This window comes from Oreochromis aureus, linkage group 1 (genome assembly GCF_013358895.1).
Source record: "Oreochromis aureus strain Israel breed Guangdong linkage group 1, ZZ_aureus, whole genome shotgun sequence".
In the NCBI taxonomy this organism is placed as follows: domain Eukaryota; kingdom Metazoa; phylum Chordata; class Actinopteri; order Cichliformes; family Cichlidae; genus Oreochromis; species Oreochromis aureus.
Window position 1 is genome coordinate 31,867,340 of NC_052942.1, and position 19,188 is coordinate 31,886,527.

The 19,188-nt window shown below is 37.5% G+C and overlaps 2 protein-coding genes across 2 annotated transcripts; both read left to right on the forward strand.

The window, feature by feature from the left end:
* Nucleotides 1-242: 242 nt before the first annotated feature.
* On the forward strand, nt 243-4,456 carry LOC116325555 (ribonuclease P protein subunit p25-like). The gene has a single exon (XM_039612600.1). The coding sequence runs from the start codon at nt 1,043-1,045 to the stop codon at nt 1,871-1,873; it is 831 nt and encodes a 276-aa protein (XP_039468534.1). The 5' UTR covers nt 243-1,042; the 3' UTR covers nt 1,874-4,456.
* A 7,244-nt stretch (nt 4,457-11,700) lies between these two features.
* Nucleotides 11,701-19,175, forward strand: dpep2 (dipeptidase 2). Its single transcript, XM_031746610.2, has 11 exons — nt 11,701-11,854; nt 12,288-12,471; nt 12,570-12,696; nt 12,809-12,938; nt 14,371-14,521; nt 15,004-15,073; nt 15,686-15,862; nt 16,889-16,973; nt 17,065-17,140; nt 18,178-18,313; nt 18,422-19,175. The coding sequence occupies exons 2-11, from the start codon at nt 12,305-12,307 to the stop codon at nt 18,623-18,625; spliced, it is 1,323 nt and encodes a 440-aa protein (XP_031602470.1). The 5' UTR covers nt 11,701-11,854; nt 12,288-12,304; the 3' UTR covers nt 18,626-19,175.
* Nucleotides 19,176-19,188: the final 13 nt, after the last annotated feature.

A 19,188-nucleotide genomic window follows, 5' to 3' on the forward strand; every position in this document is an offset into this window, starting at 1 on the left:
AACACTGGAACGTCCTCTAAAGAGATTGACAAAGTTGCCGGGGATCTGCATTCTAGGTTTTAAAGGGACACAGTAGCCGTCTCCCTTCTCTTTTTCCTCAGATGGCAGGCTTCAGTTGTGGAGGGGAGGGTGTTCGTCTAAAAGATGAAAAGACCTGTGCCTTTAAGAGGGCTGTCTCCCCTTTCCCTCATGCTCCCCCTCAGCCACACAGACACTCCTCCTGTGAGCATTTGTGAGGCAGCTTCTGTCCCTTATGTCTCTTTGTGGGGAACAGAACAGACTTCCCAGAGCATCACTGAAGACAAGACAGAACTCTAGGGACGACACCCCAGTTGCAGACATCTGTGTAACCCTGGCCTCATCTACAGTGGATGTCAAAATGAGATCACGGAGAGGAGACACAGACCTACTCAAGCTGGAGTAAAACATCCAGAGGTCCAAAACAGGACGTGGAACTTAAGAGGTGGACATCCCCAGATGTCAATTTTGAGTTGAACGTGACACGACCAGCACATCAAAATCAACAGCGCTGGATTGGATCGCTAAAGAAAAGGTGGAGTCCTAATTTGAGCTTTCAGGTTCTCTTTAGAAAAGTTTTGCTGAAGAATCAACAGAGAACTCTATTTTATTTTTTACTGCTATTCAAGAAGAAAATAACCCACCGTATGAAATACATACAAATTAAAGAAAGTGGATAACTTAGCTTTATATATTGATTTTTTATTCATCTTCAGAACACTTTCCAAACAGTTGTCTGTGGTATGAAATTTAGATGCTCTTTAAAGAACATCTTTAAATGTCCCAGCACTGCTCTTAATTTACCAGCAACACATTTATCTTGTTTCTGCAGCTCTTTCTTGGAGAGCATTAAATAATTTTTTGATAGCGCTCTTGAGGAGGAGGTAATATGAAGTCTTGAAACTTTACAGCTGTTCACTGAAGAGAGAAAGAGAAGTGCCACATGCATAAGAAAATTATGTTAAGCTGTGGGAAAAGTGTGTGCCTGGACTAACATTACGGTGGATCACTGAGGACTGCACAAATGTTCACAGCGTGTGGTGTGGTCAGTGGCCAGAACCAGTACCTGACCAGAGATGGCGTGAAGCCCCACCCAGGACTGGAGTTGAACATACCAATCCAAATGGAGAATGGGGTAACTTCAAGCATGTGCCCTGTTTATCAAAGCCAAGCCTGTAACAATGCTGGACAGCCAGGTGGGGTTAATAATGTTTCTAGGCCAGTGAAACCAGCACCACTCCCAGTCCCTCCTCCTGCACTCAAATTAGGGCAAGAAGGATTCAAAAAAGTGTGCCGAACTGAGGAGGACAGTCCCTGCCCCTTCCCAGGGCTAGCTTCTGGGGTGTTGGAGATGCGCGTTAAGGAAGGAAGCAAGATTCGCAATTTAATGGGATTTGCCATGGCACGGATGCAAGGAGAGAAGGGAGTAAGTGGGGTAAATGTGAGTGGTGGTGGGCTCAGACAAGTGGTTTTTACCGGGTCAGGTCGTGCCGTCACGAAGACCATCACCTGTGCCGAGATCATGAAGCGAAAAGTGGGCTGTTTGCACCAGCTGACCAAACTCCGGTATAAGGTGGTAAAAGAAGTGTGGGAGAGTACTGAAGGAGGGACATCCGAGATGACAGTGCACAGGACTGTGCCCTCCATCAGCATCCTTCTTTCCAAAGATCCTCTGGATCCCCAAGAACCAGGCTACCAGCCTCCAGAGACTCTCAGTGCATTGTGGGAAGAAAGAGAGGGTACCGAACCTGCAACAGCATCCAAGCGATCCCTTGGACCTTTGCCATACACCAGTTTCCCTGACTGTAAGAGAGTGTGTTTAGGGGAAGGAGTCTCAGTCCTTCCTCCTCACTGACTGGCCCAACTGGTGTCACAGTGGAGAGGATTGAATCAGAGGCGTTTATTTGGCACTGCACTCCACTCAAGCACAATGCTGAGACAATCAGAACATTCACTCAGACAGAACAGTGCTTTCTCAGAAGAACTGACTACCAATTCCATCCTCCAGAGGTCAGTTTGACTGGGACCTAAAAGGCTGCCTCTGGACATACAGCATTTACAGGACGTCTTTTGTGGTACGTCCAACATGGTCTCTCACATCCAGAAAACTTTGATGATGTGTGCTACCATGCTAATATATGACATCTAGAAAAAATATTACATCCTATTTCACACTGACAAAAAGCCATGAATTTCATAGGTTCTAGGTTACTGCTTTCAGTAAACTATTAACAACCTGTGGACAAAATCATTTGTTTGCCTTATGTTACAGTCATCTCGGCAACTATTTTCCCCATGCTTTTAAATTTAACCTTTCCGAATATAAAACGTAGATCCGAGTAGACACACACACGTACGCACATGTGCACACACACATACACGCACACACACAACCAAAGCCACTGGTGACATGACAAATGCACAGCATACACATTTTATTTGTCTGAGTATTAACTCTCATGAAAACAAAATTAAATAAATGCTTTTTTTCAGTGGGAATTTTCATTTGTATTTCATCTTTCTTACTCAAACATCATTGAATTTGCAAAGCTGCGATTGAACAGAAAATCACAGTGCGCTGTTCTTTTGATAAGAATAACAGCAGTGAAATTTGTCTGTAGAAAAAGCTGATTTAATGACAAAGCTGTTGATAAGGCGCAGTCCTAAACCAACCCAGCCTGACAGAAATGCCTAGGGCAGAAATACAGGCACAGATTATCATTAAGATAGCAATATAACATCACACAACACAGTGGAGAAAAGGATTAAAACTAGGTTTGACAGAGCTTCACACTACACTGTTCCTGCAAAATATTAAATCAAACCAACTAGCTGCTCTCCTTCCTGTTTCAGCCTATAGGCCTAACCACCCACTATATCAATTGTAGTCTACCTCTTCGGGTATATTCTTACATTTCATAAGCAAAATAATATGCTATAAAATATGGTATAAAAGGAGCTAAGCTTTCAAAGTAACACTATGCACTTGGAGTTGACAGACATAGCAAATAAAATGGCTGTATACTTTTTCCATTTTTTTATGCATTGCCTCCCTGCATTTTCACGCCATTTAGATACCATTTTAGTTGCAAAAGCGGTACCTCTAAGTAATTGCAGAAGCTTAACTGGATGCTGCAGACGCTTTTGGTGCTTGGATCAAAATTCCACCCTCTGCAGACTCCACAGCAGTACGAAAAAACAACAACTGAGGGCATATGTAATGAATTTTATGGATTAAAGATTTCTTTAAAAGTTGTTCTGAGCAACACAAACAAAATAAACCTTCCGGTGAATTAATCAATCCAAATACTTAAGACCTTTTCCATTTAATCACCCATATGTTCCACGCATAATAACTTAGATAAGTGGAACCTTGTCTTAATGCCGATCTTAATGAAAATCTGCAAATGCAAATGTCGACCCCCTAAAGTAGATTAATCAAAGTGACTCCTAATTGGAGGGGGCATTGTTGGTGGATTTTAAAAGAGGAGAAAAAAAGGAAAGTCAGGTCTACGGCATTTGCTTTCAAACTCACTGGACAAAGAAAGAAAAATGCTAGTATTTCATATAGCAGTCATACAGCACTTTAACAGTCTATGACGGACATAGTGATTAACCTCCCTCTCGATCCCATTAAATGAATCAGAGCACAGCAGAGCACCCAAGGTTGAATACAAAATGCTGTGACTGCAATACAGGACATATGTAGCAAACTGTGTGTCCTCAAGACTGCAGGAAGGTTATCATTCCAGGTCATTGTTATCACAGAGTTAACAGCTTTCATCCAAGAGCCTATGGGACAGTCAGTCTACGATCCAGGTTGAACAGATAATGCCACTATAAGTACATTTCAAATCGACCCGCATCTGTTATTAAGCACTAAGAATTCTGGGCCAAGTGTGAAATGCAGTGGGGGTAATTAGGGATAATGGCAAAGCGTACCTGACTGAGAGAACAGATAAAACATCCTGACAAAAGCATCATCCCAGCGCTAAATCCAATGAGGCTGGCATGAAATAGTATGGTGAAGGAGTCAACAAAGTGCATTACAGGAATGTGGACAAGGTTATTCACAAGCTGAGTGTCTGTTTTGCCAGTAATGTTTAGCTGGTGGTTTTCAAGCATGCAGTCAAGGTGAATTTGGAGGAAATACAGGCCTAGGCTTAAATTCTGTTCGTTTAGTTAATGCGCCCCACACACACACATCATACACGGATGCACACGCACCGCATACATATATATTGTTATATATATTGCATTCTCATTTTTTCTGAAGGTCAGAATGTTTTTCTGTGAACAACTCATTAAATACTCACTACATACTTCAATCATAAATGACAAAGGAAAGCATTATTTTAAGGCTGATTACAGTTTTCTGTTATGGTGGACACAACAGTAACCTCCTTTTTGCCAAAGCCAATGACTACATGCACTGAATGTGAATAAATTCATTTTGAAGTTAACATAATGAAAGTGTTGGCACTCCATTTTTTTCCCTTCTCTGCCGCTGCAGCAGATGAGAGTGAGGTCTCTGGGATGGCGTGGGAGTTCGCTATCTCCCAGCCTCCAGATGGCTCCGTCTTCTCTTATCTAGAAGAATGGGTGCTGCCTCAATTTTTCAACTCGCCTTATCTGGGAATCCTTTAAATTGAATATTTACTGGGCCTATGTTTTCTGCTTGTGTTAGCCCTCTGAAGTCGACATTCCTCTTGCTTGTTGAGACAGGCCAAAAGGTTTTTCTCACTCATACACTCTCTTTGTCTGCCTTGTCAAGTAATGGGCCAGTGATTGATTATGTGATTGCTAGGAAAGAATGGAAGGTTAAGCAGTTAAGCAGAGAGCGCTGGAGACATATTAATGAATGGCCATAGAGGGAATATGTTGAACAATAGAGAAACATACATTACCCAAACATGACATCAGGCACCTCAACTATATGTCAGGGCTAAAGTAGATTAAATTAATCATTTTCCAGACAGTCTATTGTTTTCTGCACAGTGTACACTAGAGGTTAAGAGAACACTTAAGCAGTCATTGAAAACATCTTATTGCCAATTGACTGGCTGTGGTCTATCTGCATAAACAAGCTGTGCCACAGCTACTCCCTGGTAAGTGTCTGGAAATGTCTTTTCAAAACCATTTTGTGAAATGCCTCCATGTTGGATTAATCAGTGCAGCTGAGGATGTAATTGCTGTGCTGAAGTCAAAGCTGTAAGAGCAGATAATGAACACTGACTACAGGGCTGCCAGAATCCAGGGCAAAAGAAATGAGAAGTTTGAAGACCAAAACGTCTTCAACATTTTTTCAAAAGCTGCGACTGAAGATGAAGGCTTGGTGTATTTAAATGTATTTAAACTGATTTTTTTTTTTTTTAAATACACGAAAACTAAAACAATCACTCAGAGTTTGGTTTTAGACTTTGTTACAGGAAAATTTAACAAAGTCTAAGATTTTAAGTTTGAAAATCTGGGAAAATTGAGGATTTTCTGGAGCTCTTTTTGCTGTATTCCATAACTGACATGCAGCTGTAAGTGGTATACATTACACTGGTATTCAAATAATTTTCCTATATGAGGGATAGGTTTAGAAATATGAAAAAAATCAACTAATGGCTGCTGCCCTCTAGTGGAGAAGTAAGTTTCAAGTCAACCCGCAGAAAAAAAAAACTTGCTCAAGAGCACCATTATTGATATATCTGACAGACATAAATGGCCCAGTGCACTAGATGATTTCCACAACAAAGCTAAATGGCCACAGAATACAACACCATTATCTGATGAGCTTATTATCTATAATACAGTTTTAAGAATATAACAAAGCATTTACAACAAGCAAATGGGAGCTCTGGGCTATGCTATTTTTTGGATCATTTAATGGCAATCTCAAGGCTGGTATGCTGAAATCTTGCCTTTTCTCAGAGACAACAACATTTCACCCTTTTATCCTCATTTCCTCCTCTATGCGATAATGAGAGGACTCAATTAGATTAAAGAATTTGAATAAATGAGGTTTCATGGTAACACATTATGCCCCGTATCTTTTCTGAAAGGCCTTGATGAGGAACAAAGAGGCTAGGCTCAGGGACCGATATCTGTGAATTACAGGGGGAAAAAAACAAACAACATTAGCTTTGTACTTTTCCAGTAATGCTCAGAAGAAGATAGAAGAAGGAAATAAACCCTAATGGTAAGCTGGAAACAGTAAGACCCTTTAAATTTTTCCAGGCTTCACCTTTTGATCTCGACTGTGCACATGTACAATATGTTGAAGATGCAGTACTGCAGTTAATATTGTGAGTGAACTGCTCAAAAATACTGGCTATGTTTAGAGATGAAAACATACAATTTATAATTCTTAGCACTCTCTGACTGCATTTAACTGTGAAACTAAATCCTGATTTCCTGTGTGAGAAAAGAAGTACTAAAATGAAATCAGGGTGTTTTTCTTAAAAGACCAAAAAAGAAAAAGAAAAGACCAGGATAATGTGGGCGCAAAATAAAGTGAAAATGCAGTATAATTAGACTGTTACAGTGTCTTTTTCACCATCTTATTTTTTTTAATTCACAGAGGAACAATGAAATTCAACACAAATTCTTACATGGCTTTTTCCCTCTGTGTTTGGCTGAAAATATTTTCTTTGGTTGTTGGTATCGCTGTTTGACACCAATTTAACTTGCACTGCCATTGATTTCTAATATCACAACATTACATGATATTACAGTGACTGCACAGCTTATTGAGTACATAATAGGTTGCATTTCACACAATTTTAGTTAGTATTCTTTGTTTTGTATTTTTCTGTTTTATTTAGTTTATTTTTGCTTGGGAATTGATGGAAACTGCTCCTATCACCCCTCAACTCATCATGGCAGATGGCTGGCATTCCCAGAGAATGGTTCAGGGAGGGGCAGCCTAAGGTTTCTTCTTTCCTACCTCTGTAAAGTCTTTCTCATAGGAAATAATTTGATTATTGAGGTTAATGAATTTTCTCCACATTACAGTAGGGCCTTTACCCTCCTGAATAAAACACTATGAAGCAACTGTTGTTGTAATTTGGATCTGTATAAATAAACCTAAATTGAATTAAACTGAATTGCCGCTACCCAGAAAAACATTTAACATGTCTGCTATTACACTCATGTCTAACCAGTCAAATGAATAATGCAGGAAAAAAACATTTTAAATGCCACAATAATGATTTTCAATACATTGCAACATAAATTAAAAGAGTGATCACCTTGTTACATGACTTTCTGAATCTTTGTTTTAAAGATTGCATTTGACACACAGAATTGCCTTTCAGAAACGTCAGAAATCAATAGCAAAAGAGGGTTTACAACATATATTTCTGGTGATCAGAGATATATAAATAAACAAATGACACCAGTGGAATTTTGTCACTCAACTTATTTTTTTTCCCTCAAGGTCAAAATATTTTTCTGTGACTCCATCTCCACAGAAGATGAGTATAATTATTCAGAAAATCTATTTTCTGACATGATTAACCTAAATGTAGCCCAACCCTTGCACTCATGCTTTCAATGTCATAAAATAAAACAAATGCAGGAATCCGACATGCTAATTAAAAGGATTTGGCTTAAGCTCCCTCATCAAACTGTGAACAAACACTATAAGGTTTTAACAGGATTTCATCAGTTATTTTGCCAATCACATTCCACAGCAAGGTTGACAATATGACTAAATGATTTGGTTATTTGAATTCAAACAGTGTCAGTTGGGGGTCCACTCTGCGCAGTGGGAGGATTGGTAGAGTAATATCAACACGGTTGTGATTACTCCATTGCAACAGTGGGGTGCTCCAATCACAGCCGAATCACTCTACTCATTACAGACTACAAGGCCAAATATCAGTGGGTGGACCACAAAATCAGGCTTTGCATGTTCCCACTGAAATTAATTGAAATTCATTTGTGGCGCCCTGATGCTCCCCATCAACACCAGGCTAATTCACATTTGCACCATTCAACTCAGGTTCATTAAATGCAAGCACATTCCAAGTAAAAAAGCATTACAAAACAGGACTTGCAATCTGGACCTCACCTTTTATGGTGAGGTCCAGATTGTATGGTCAACTGTACATTATACAGTGTTTTTGAGCATAAATAGATAAACTTACAAAATATTATAATAATAATAATAATAACAATAATAATAATAATAATAATAATAATAAATAATAATAATAATCAGTATTATTATTATTATTATTATTATTATTATTATTATTATGATTATTTTAATCATAATTTGTATAGAAATTGGTAAACAGACCATAGTTTAAAAAAGTGATGTCTTACACACATGCCTAAAGCATCAAGATAAAGACTTCTAAGCACAAATTGAGTTTTCATGTTTACAGATGAAAACATACCATGAAGACAGACCTGGGAACAAATGTTTGGTGGTCCCCAGCAAGCTGGTTTTGATGATCAGGCTGTCTTTACTTTTTCTTTCTTCAGTAAACAGTACATGTATGTAGAACAGTTTCAAAATGAGACATTGTAAGTTACTGAACATGAAATGTAGCCATAACAGCTTCATTAAAATTTTCACTAAATGTAAAAAAAGCAGCCAGTGTTTTTTCATGTTTCAAAGATATTATATTGTAAGTTTTCAGACACAGACACACACACACACACAGACACACACACACACACACACACACACCTTGTGTTATCGCCTTCCTTTTCTTTCTTTTAGCGCCTGTTAACAATAATGAAGCAGAGCTCAGAGAGCTTTTCAATTATATATATATTTTGGGATATGTTAAATTAGAGAAGGAATAAAAAAATAACAATAATAATAGTAATAGTAATAATGAAAGCAAAACAGAAATTTCCCCAGGATATCTTTTTATTCAAATGTGAATAAGAGAAGGCCATCCACTGAGTTCAGGTCATAAGTTCACTGCAACTGCACAAATTTGAGCAACTTTAAAGTTAACTTTAGTGTTTTCATTTCTGGTTGAACCAATTCAGAAATGACCATTTTAATAAAACAACTGCATAGAAACAGATTAAATATCAAGCATTATCTATTTATCTGTGTGTGACATATACTTACCCCACATGACTCACAATCTACATTAATAGCTCTGTAGGTGCATCACTGGTACAAAACAGGAAGAGTTTCATATCTCCAAAGTAAACCAAGCTAACGCAAAACAAGTAAACTGAAAATGTATCACAATTTCTTCACTAGACTACTCTAAAAATATTTTTCCTCCCTAAATTAAAGAGCCAAACTTCTATAATCGGTTCAGGCCCTGAATATCATCCCAGGACCCTCATTATATTATTAATAGTAAATATAGGATTACTGTTTGATATAAATGGTCCTTACCTTGAGGTTTTGTGGTGGTGCTTTAATGCAAAACTCCAAATTTGTGTTGCAAATAGTCACTCTCACTCTCTGAGCATGAAAAATCATCCAGCTTCCTGAAAGCAAAATTTGGTTTCAGTTGTCTTAACACTGTAAAGCCTGAAGCTTCTTACAAATTTACAAACATCATGCATGTACATCTTCACAAATATGATACAGTTGGTGTTAAAGGGCTAACATAGACTGTTGTGAACTGAGCCTATTATGATCACAAGGCAGAGTAGGAAATGTGAGTGTGTGTAGGCCCAAATAAGAAAATGAATAATCACTCATTTCAGTCTTAGTGTTTTAAGTTTTAGTTTTCAGGCTTGATGATGCCTCACTCATCACAGGTAATGGGATTAAAGATGCTGTCATTTTCCTTCTACAATTGTGGGGATGCCTGTTATGAAATAGGCCTGTTACTAATATCCTCTTGTCACCAAATACTTAAGTACTTTTAGTTTTATTTACCACCAAAAAATTCAGATCAAAAATTATTCAACAAAACATATACTTTTTATTTCTGTTTTACAAATCTTTTAAAATCACTTACTAAAATATTTTGTTGGCTGTTCAGAAACAATGTAACTTTTAACCACTATTGCCTCAACTTAGCTAAACTCGATGATGACCATGGGGTCAGGTTTTTGTTTTTTCCCTCTCCTAGCAACAGGCTTGTCTCACCAGCAGATCTTCTTCTGGCTGCTTCCATTAGAGTTTACCACATTTGTCTCCATCTCATCCCATCTCTAGCATCCTCCTCTGTCTGCATGTCCTCTTTCACTATATCCTTGAATCTTCTCTGCGATCTTCCTCGTTTCCTCTTGCCTGACATCTACATATTCTTAGTCCAGTATATCTGTTATCCCTCCTCTGCACATGTTCAAACCATCTTAAACAGCCTGAGTTGTCCATCTGATAAACTACTTTCTAATTCTGTCCGTCCTGGTCACCCCCAACAAAAACCTAAACTTCAACTTCTCCAACTCTTTTCGTCAGTTCCACCATCTCCAAACCATACATAACAGCAGGTCTCACTATGTGCTATTCTTTTCACCCCTGATACTCATCTCCACCTGCTCTCTCTTCTTCATCACTCATGTGTACTGTCCATCGCTTTGGCTGGTTGATCCCAGGTATTTAAACTTGTCCAGATTCACTATCTCTACACTTTGCATCTTCACTGTTACACCTGTTACCCTTTCATTTGCACACGTGGTATTTTGTCTTACCTGTACTGACTGTTTTCTTCTTTTCTACAGAGTATACCTCCACCTCTCCAAGTTCTCTTTCATCTGCTACCTAATCTCACTACAGGTCACAATGTTGTGATCGAACATCATAGTCCACAGAGACTCCTGCCTGACCTCATCATCTGCCATCCTGCTTATCACCATTGCAAAGAACAACGGATTCAGAGCCGATTCCCGATGTAATCCATCAGTCTCCTAGCGCACACCGCGCCACTGTCTCACTGTCCTCATGCATGTCTTGCACCACCCTCACGTTCCTTTCTTGGCACCCTATCTGTTACGTCAGATCCTTAAAATACACAGTACAGCTCATTCTGACCTTCTCAATACTACTCCATCAACACCCTCAAAGCAATCATCGCAAGCAACTGGCAGTATCTCGGCATGAAACTAAACTGCTCGCTGATTGTCACCTCTCTTCTTAACGCAGCTTAATTCAACTTTATCCCTCTGTAGTTACTACAGCTCTGCACATACGCTGTACACTTCTTTCCCCTTCCTTGAGCATTTTCTTACTGACCTGGACTGTGTTAAAGAATCTGGCCAAAAAGTCGACTACCCTCTCCAACCAACGTATTCTTTGGCAAATCAAACACATGGGTCATTAACAATGTGATTTCCTATCTGGCCAGTAGATGGCAACTTCACGTTTTCAGGTTTTATCATGCTTTCAATTCGCATTCGTGAATTTGTAATTCCAAATAAGGCAACGCAGTTTAGCAAATAAATGTATAATTAAAACTGCACATAGTAGTTATGGAACCTATAAATACAACACTATAGAATACTTAAACAAGGAGAAATACAGTTTGTGTAGTTTTCTCACATCTACATTTATTTGTTTGTTTTGCTTTCCCGTTGATAGCAGGTTATACCACCACCAAACTTGGAAGCTGCTACAAGTCAAAAGAGGAGCTGCAGAAGAAAAAGGAGAGAAGAAAGAAGAAAAGCATGATTAGGGTCCTTATAGAGCCCAGTCCTGCAAAATGCAGTTCTTCTACAACATTAAGCGATAAATAATTCATATCAATTAGCAATTTTCCGTTAGTACCTGAATGCACCACAGAGCCAGCTCTCCACCAGTTTTGTAAAGGTTTGTTCTACATTTGTGTGGGGCGGAGAGCTGGAAAGTTGGTACAGTGTGTGTACAGTTGCTAAACAGAGTGGCCATACAGCTCATTTTTCAGCGACCTGGCTGGTAAGTATACTGTTTAAATTTTGCTGTTCCGCGCTGTTTATAGTTACAAATGGTTCATTATGAGCATGCACTAATTATCCCGAGCAATGACCTTTTTCATTATTCCGCTTTCAAGCACGCTTAAATGGTACGTTGTTTTTATAGGCTATTTTAATGTGGACTTAAGTTTCAATTAAAAAAAAAACAAAACAAAACAGACGATGCCAAAATACTTATTATATTTGTTATCAGAGTTGTAGTTTAATGTATTCCAGAACTCATACATTCGATAAAAAGCAGGAAGTTTATTACGATGATATTTAAAGGTGCCGCTATAATATTTCTGTAACACTCCAAGCTGCGCTGTGATCCTTTCAAAATAAATTACAGATCCAAAATACTCTGTGTGTGCACGTGTTGATCATTCTCATGTTATTCTTCTTTGCCTTATCAGATAACTGTAACGCGTTGATGCGTGTTCTGCGTTCAGATATGTCTTCTTGGAAAAGAGGAAAACATGCTTCACACAGCTTCTGGAAGCAGTCTATCGAAGCTCTGGTGGTTTTCTCTCTGTGTGTCAAAATATCTGGATGCTCTGACGTAGATGAATTGATGTCCACATATCCACTGATTGATGGGTAAAGTGTGCTTCATACATACAAGATACATAAAAAATCATAAATTAAAATGCCCCTCCATTTTGTGTCACCCACTATCCTGTCTCTCTGTTTGTCAGTCACAATGACCTTGCTCTCCAGCTGAGGATTCGTCACAACAACTCCCTAAGCCAAGTTGACCTTCATAACCTCTCCAAAGTATCCACAGACATATCCCGTTTCAAAGCAGGCCATGTGCAGACACAGGTATTGCAATTTCACAACTGTTCACAGCGCAAGCTGGAAAAAAAAATCCATCTACATCTGAGATTTATTGGTTAATAAAATGTGTCTTATGTTTTGTGATATGTGGCATCAGATGTTTGCTGTCTACGTACTGTGTGGTGCTCAGCAGAAGGATGCTGTGAGGCTTACTCTGGAACAAATAGATGTGGTGAGACGTATGTGCACAGAGTACCAGGAGTTTGAACTGGTCACATCTGTCCAGGGTATTGTACACTTTTTAATAATAATAATTAACTTTATTTCAATGGCACATTTCTAAACTGAAGTTATAAGGTGTTTTGCAGTATTTACACAAAAAATTGGTTTAAAAACTATTTAAAATGCATTAAAACCCCTTGGTTTTAAGCTTGGACTGTGGAACATGTAGAAGTAATTGATTCTCTGAGCTATTAGACATTAGGACTTCTGAGATAGAAAGTGCAGCTTCACCGTGAAGTGATTTAAAAATAATCAGTAAAAATTGGAATCTGTAGTGAATGGGAAGCTAGTGTAAGTCTGCAGGGACTGGAAAGGCATGTTCATCTCACCAAGTGTTGGTGAGTAGTACTGCTGCTGTGTTTTATAGATGGTTCACTCCGTCAAACTTTTAGGCATGTAAACAGTGAGTTGCAGTAATCTAATCAGGAGGAAATGAGGGTGCGGATATAAGGTATGCTCTTATATTATTCATAAGTACTGGTCTGAGTTATGCAACAAATATTTCACAACACAAGACCAGTCTGGGCTTTTGATATTCTGGTTGAAATTGAGTTGTTGATCAGAAATAATCCCCGAAACCTCCTTCAGATGATTTTAGGTCAGTGATTTGTTGTTCAAGATCAGCAGGGCGACTATAAGAATAATGATCAGGACCAGTAAGAAGAACAAGAAATTAAATTTCATCCCATCCTTAATGGCAGTGAGATAGGAATGAATGAAGTCTAGATATTTGTGTTCTCCAGGATTAAATGACTCATTTTAACTGGCAGCCATTGACATAACAATGGTCGGATGCTTGTATATAACTACAAATTACATAATCAAGTGGTAACAAATGTAAACTAAACTAAGTAGGCCCTAGGACTGAGTCGTGGGAGAACCTCGATGAGCTAAAATTAACCACAGTGATTCTAAATACTCTGTTTGATTGGATTAGAACTATTTGGGTGCAGTTCCACCTAGCCCAAGCTCATTTCTGAGTCTGTTGAAGAGAAGGATGAGGTAATATGAACTGTAAAATTTCCAGGGTCCACACTCATTAAAATGTGATTTCTGTAATGTGATGTTTTTCTAAAGCCAGATTGGAATAAATCAGATAAGAACTTCCTACTAACTACTTTCTCAGGAAATTTTGAAACTAGAGGTAATTTGGAGATAGGAAAGTCATTTCCTTAATGTTTTAGATTACTAAATAAATAATCTGATGAATGAAATATATTAAGTAAAATAATAGTATACAGAGTAATAACTCTAAATTCATTGTTTATAAAATGTTTTGAAATGTAATTTGTTTGTTTGTTTTTAAAAAATACGATGGCTACGTTAGCTTTCATAGCCATTTCTTTAATCAGATGAAAAGTAGAACTGATAACTGAAGGTAATGATGTCCAATTATGTGTTTGTTTATGTGCTTTGTATGTGTGCCTGTCATTGCAGAGCTAAAAGATTCTAAGGACAATGGTAAGATAGCCTGTTTAATAAGTATCGAAGGAGGCCACTCTATTGACAGCAGCCTTCCTGCCCTGCGGATGTTTTACCAGCTTGGAGTCCGCTCCATGGGTCTCACACATTCTTGTAATACACCCTGGTAATAGGAAAAGACTTTTCAATGACTAACTTTATACAGCACATATTTTACAGTATATCTTGTACTTTGTGCTTAAAAAGTCATATCTCGATCTTTTCTTAAATGTTCATTTAGGTAATAAATTAGGTTTTGAATAGAAATGATATTTTATCAAATATGCAGCATTGGCTCTGTGATGGTCTATTGCTACATAGCAACTTTAAAGCAGGAACTACTAAGCTACATTTAATCTAAGATGTATTTGTTTATAGAATAGGAAAGATAGAAAAGTGAAACATATTTACATTTTCATTTCAACATCCTTTTCTTTTATGCAAATTAACCTGTATATGTCCTCTCTCAGATATCTCACATTGAATATAGCTGTGGGTATCTGAAGCAGTTCCCTTCAGACACCCAAAGTAATTTCAAGTACTTACAAACAGGAGAAGAATAATTTGCAAAACTTGTGACATTAAAATACATATAATGTTTCTGTGCAGGGCTGAATCATCCTCAAATTTTTACCCTGTATATAAGAGAGAGAATAACAGCCTGACATCCTTTGGGAAGGTAATTCTGAGTTTCAGTAACATTAGCCACAGCCGTGTTTCATTATCTCACATTCCACAGAGTAGTATGTCAGTATGCATGCCAGTTTTGCCTGACCCTTTTTAGAAAGCATAAAAACATATGAGTCCTTCCATACTGTACTGAAGAAATAAGAGCAATTCAGTTGTTGACATAAAATTGCATTAACTAAGTAACTATTCTAACTATTATAAAACTATTATTTGTGGTTAACAAATGGAAAACTGCATTATTGCCATTGTTATGTTTGCATTAATAGAGATTGTATAGTTATTGTGCATACTAAATCTTCTCCTGATAGGAGGCTATGGAAAGAGAATCTCTATTAACCCAAACTGGACTTTTGTCATTTAATGACTCCTTGTGTATTACTGGAATATGGTAATATATTATAGGCATCCTATTTAAACATAGAAAACATCTTTATTACTCCTTTCCCATTCAGTTGTCCCTCTCAACAGCAAAGTGCAGGGACACTCTTGATTGTTATCTGTATGAGTGTTTTCTAATAGTTTACATGTAACAACATCCTCTCCTCTGAATAAATGACTTCCTTCCTGATGCTACCGAAATGTTCTTAATTGTGTTTTTGAGGTCGTGGTCGAGGAGATGAACAGACTTGGAATGATAGTGGACCTCTCCCACACCTCATGGAATACATCCTCTGCTGTTCTGAGTCATTCTAAGGCTCCGGTTATTTTTAGCCATTCCTCTTCCTACTCCATATGTAACCACAGCCGCAATGTTCCTGACAATCTGCTACTTGAACTGGTGAGAAATACAACTAAGTAATTCCTTGCCTTCTTAACCGCTTGATTAAACAACTGTCTGATCAGTCACATTGATGATTGGTTCATTTTAATTGTGTCTCTTTATGTGTATATCTAAAGAAGAAAAACTGTCAGACAATTTTTGTAATGGTTAGGTTGTTTGTGTATCAACAGCATAAAACATTTATGAATAGATTTCCACCATTAGAAATTATTCCATTTTCACCCACTAAGTCAGAGTTATTGATTTAAATCCTATGGCTTTATTTGCACAATCAACATTAATGCATTTTTACTCCCTTTATGTCGTTCTGTATTCTCCATGATTTCCTCAGCCATCTTTAGCTCTTGCCATTTCCACTTTACTTGCATACACAAACAGGCACCAGAACTTGATCTCACGGGATGAAATAAGAGTACTATAGTGAGGACCTATTAATGAGAATTTTAAATTGTTTACCCTAACAATGATAGTCATTTTTTTCCCTCTACTTTCAAAAATGCTTATACTGGCTAATGATCAAGAATTCAACCCTGAATGTGATGTTTGACTCTTTCTAAAGCTGTGTATAAGCCTACTGTCAACAGTATCGGGGTAAATTCAGGCTCTTTTTTTAACTGAGAATATTCTTTTCTTCTTTCGATTTATCAATCAAGTTGAAAAATAAATAGTATCAATACTTATCTAATTCGTAGCTATGAGAAAACGTATTTCCTCTTGTTTATTTCTGTGTGATTACTCATACACATAAGCTCAGTAAGTCAGTTAGATAAAGCAGTTCTAAAACCCTCTTTACTTCTAGTCATATTGTTTTTCTTTTTGCAATCTGAGTGGCATCTTGATATGCCAGACATAAGCAAACTACTGTATGTATTTAGTGTTTTTGATTTACACTATATTCAAATGAAATGATTAAATTATAACCTTTCTGTAGAGTGTACATATGCATAGATTATTTTAGTCTGTTTGGTGGCATTTAACCCTTTTCTCCACGTCTGGTAATGACACTGTGTGTTTTTGTTTCAGAAAAAGAACCAAGGGTTGATCATGGTGAATCTCCACAACACATTTGTTTCCTGCAGAGATGAGGCTAACATCTCTCATGTGGCTGGTGAGCTGTCCATCTGGAATGGACGTGTTTTAAATCTGGAGTTTGTATTTCTTATATCTCAGTTTATACATTATTCCATTTATTTTTACAGACCATTTTGATTACATTAGGAAATTGATTGGAGCTGAATCAATAGGAATTGGAGGGGATTATGAAGGTGCTACAAGGTAAGAAATCAATTTGCAATAACCAGATAACACAAATGATTAGCTAAACAGGTCATTTATGTAGTGTGTAGCAAACAGAAAATCCATACAAGTTACCTTAAATCTTCTTTATATTCTATAGTCATGATAAATGAAAAGCTTTTGAGACAAAACAAAGCTAACACTAATAGGCGACACGCTTGTCTGAGGCACTCTCCAGACAGATTATTTCAAAGAGTGTTGTTGAGCCAAATCAATTGTGTGGTTTTTGTTTGCTTGTCATGATATCAGCAATTTAGCTGTCCAGTTGTCAACAGACTGAAGTGGGTTAAAAATCAATAACTTTATACCTCTAATAGACATAAATGGAAGGCCGCTATGCTTTGGTAGATTTTCTGCAAGATGGTGGATATTAGGTTGTTGCTATGCATACAGAGGGGTGACAAATTTAAGGAAAATCAGAATCAGAACTTTTAAGCCCTACAGTGAGAGGATGCAGTGACTCTGTTGTGCTGCTGGGTGCAAAGTGCTAACATGTTTGGGTTCACTTGTCCTCTTAAACGGAATTGTCTTAATCAGTATCAGGTTGTTTTGTGACGAAACAAAAGAAAAAAAATCATTATTGAATACTGCAATGAATATAAAAAAGTCATGAATCATACCCCATGGCTTTAACAGTGACCAAATCTCATCATTGCCTTTTGGAGCTTTTGTTCCAGCCTGTTACAGCAAACTTTAAATAAAGGAATATAATAAAGGTTAAAATTCTTCCTGACCCATTGACTTGCAGAGTCGATGCCAAGGCTCTTCTTGCAGAATTTGGCTGCCCAAAATCTTATTAGAACTGTTTTTTCCCCCACACTTGCTTGTATAGACATCTATAAAGCATAAAACAAATCATGTTTCAGTGTTTACTTTTGTAATTACATGTGTGTCAAATGTATGAAGCTAAATGTATTTAGTAACTCCATAAATTTCAGAATGAGGGATTTGTTTCTACAACGGTTCGCCTAAAAATAATAATTTGAGAGTAATTTTGTTTTCATTTTGGTTAAAAGCTTCCCTCATGGGTTAGAGGATGTCTCAAAATACCCTGCCCTAATCCAGGAACTGCTGAGAAGAAACTGGACTGAGAATGAGCTGGCTGGTGTCCTTCGAAATAACTTCTTGCGTGTGTTTGAACAGGTTGAGAGGGTGAGCTAGAGAATACATTTATATAATGAGAATAGGTGGTGAAAGATTCAGGAGTTTAACTATTTTATATGTTGGCATACTCTCTTTCCTCCCTTTATTTTCACCAAGGTCCGTGATCAGTTGAGTTCAAAACTACCAAGTGAGGTCCAGATTCCATTTGAAGAGGCGCACAACCCATGCAGGCTAATCCTTAAACGTCCGGACCCAAGAAGCCCGTCCTCAGATCAGTCCTCTGGAGCAGAAGGTGGATTACCTGCTCTGTTAATCCTTGCCACAGTTCTAATGCTTTCCAGAATATTTTTGATTGAATGAATATTAACAATCTCAGTTCAGCCATATCATTCTTTTGAAGTTGTATAGAAAGGAGTACGTTGTCACAGTGCTACATGTCAGTGGAGATTAGGAGGAAGTTAATGACTTTAATGTCTAACCTCATTTTTGCTATAATTAAAATGCAAACTCCTGTACATACATTAAATCAATTAATTAAAAATTCAGAAGATGTCTGAAAGAGACCTCATGGTCTTTTTTTTTTTTTTTTAAATTCACTATTTATTTTGTTATTTAGTTTGCAGAACATTTTTTTCATGATGTCCATAGAAGATTAAGAATGATAAAACTGATAAATATAACTTTAGAGATTATACTTTGTATCTAGGATTGACTAGTAAGCAGCTTTGAAGCTGAGGTTGTCCACTTAAGTTTATAATGTTTCAAGCACTTTAACAAAGTTGTACAGTATATCAGTTTCAAAGCAAATATTTGTTCTATTTACTCTTACAGCATAAGACAATATCATGGTGTACGTCATTCGTGTAGCTTTGTTGCTCACAACCCAATGGCAATAAATTTGATAAGTATCTGCTTTGGTGTGC

What these genes read in the sequence shown, in the direction of transcription:
- LOC116325555 (XM_039612600.1), top strand. Translation starts at nt 1,043, where the DNA reads ATGTTCACAGCGTGTGGTGTGGTCAGTGGCCAGAACCAGTACCTGACC.
- dpep2 (XM_031746610.2), top strand. Translation starts at nt 12,305, where the DNA reads ATGCGTGTTCTGCGTTCAGATATGTCTTCTTGGAAAAGAGGAAAACAT. An exon ending in CATTCTTGTAATACACCCTG is followed by an intron (nt 14,522 to 15,003) that starts GTAATAGGAAAA and finishes GTTTCTGTGCAG; the next exon opens with GGCTGAATCATCCTCAAATT. An exon ending in GCCTGACATCCTTTGGGAAG is followed by an intron (nt 15,074 to 15,685) that starts GTAATTCTGAGT and finishes TGTGTTTTTGAG; the next exon opens with GTCGTGGTCGAGGAGATGAA.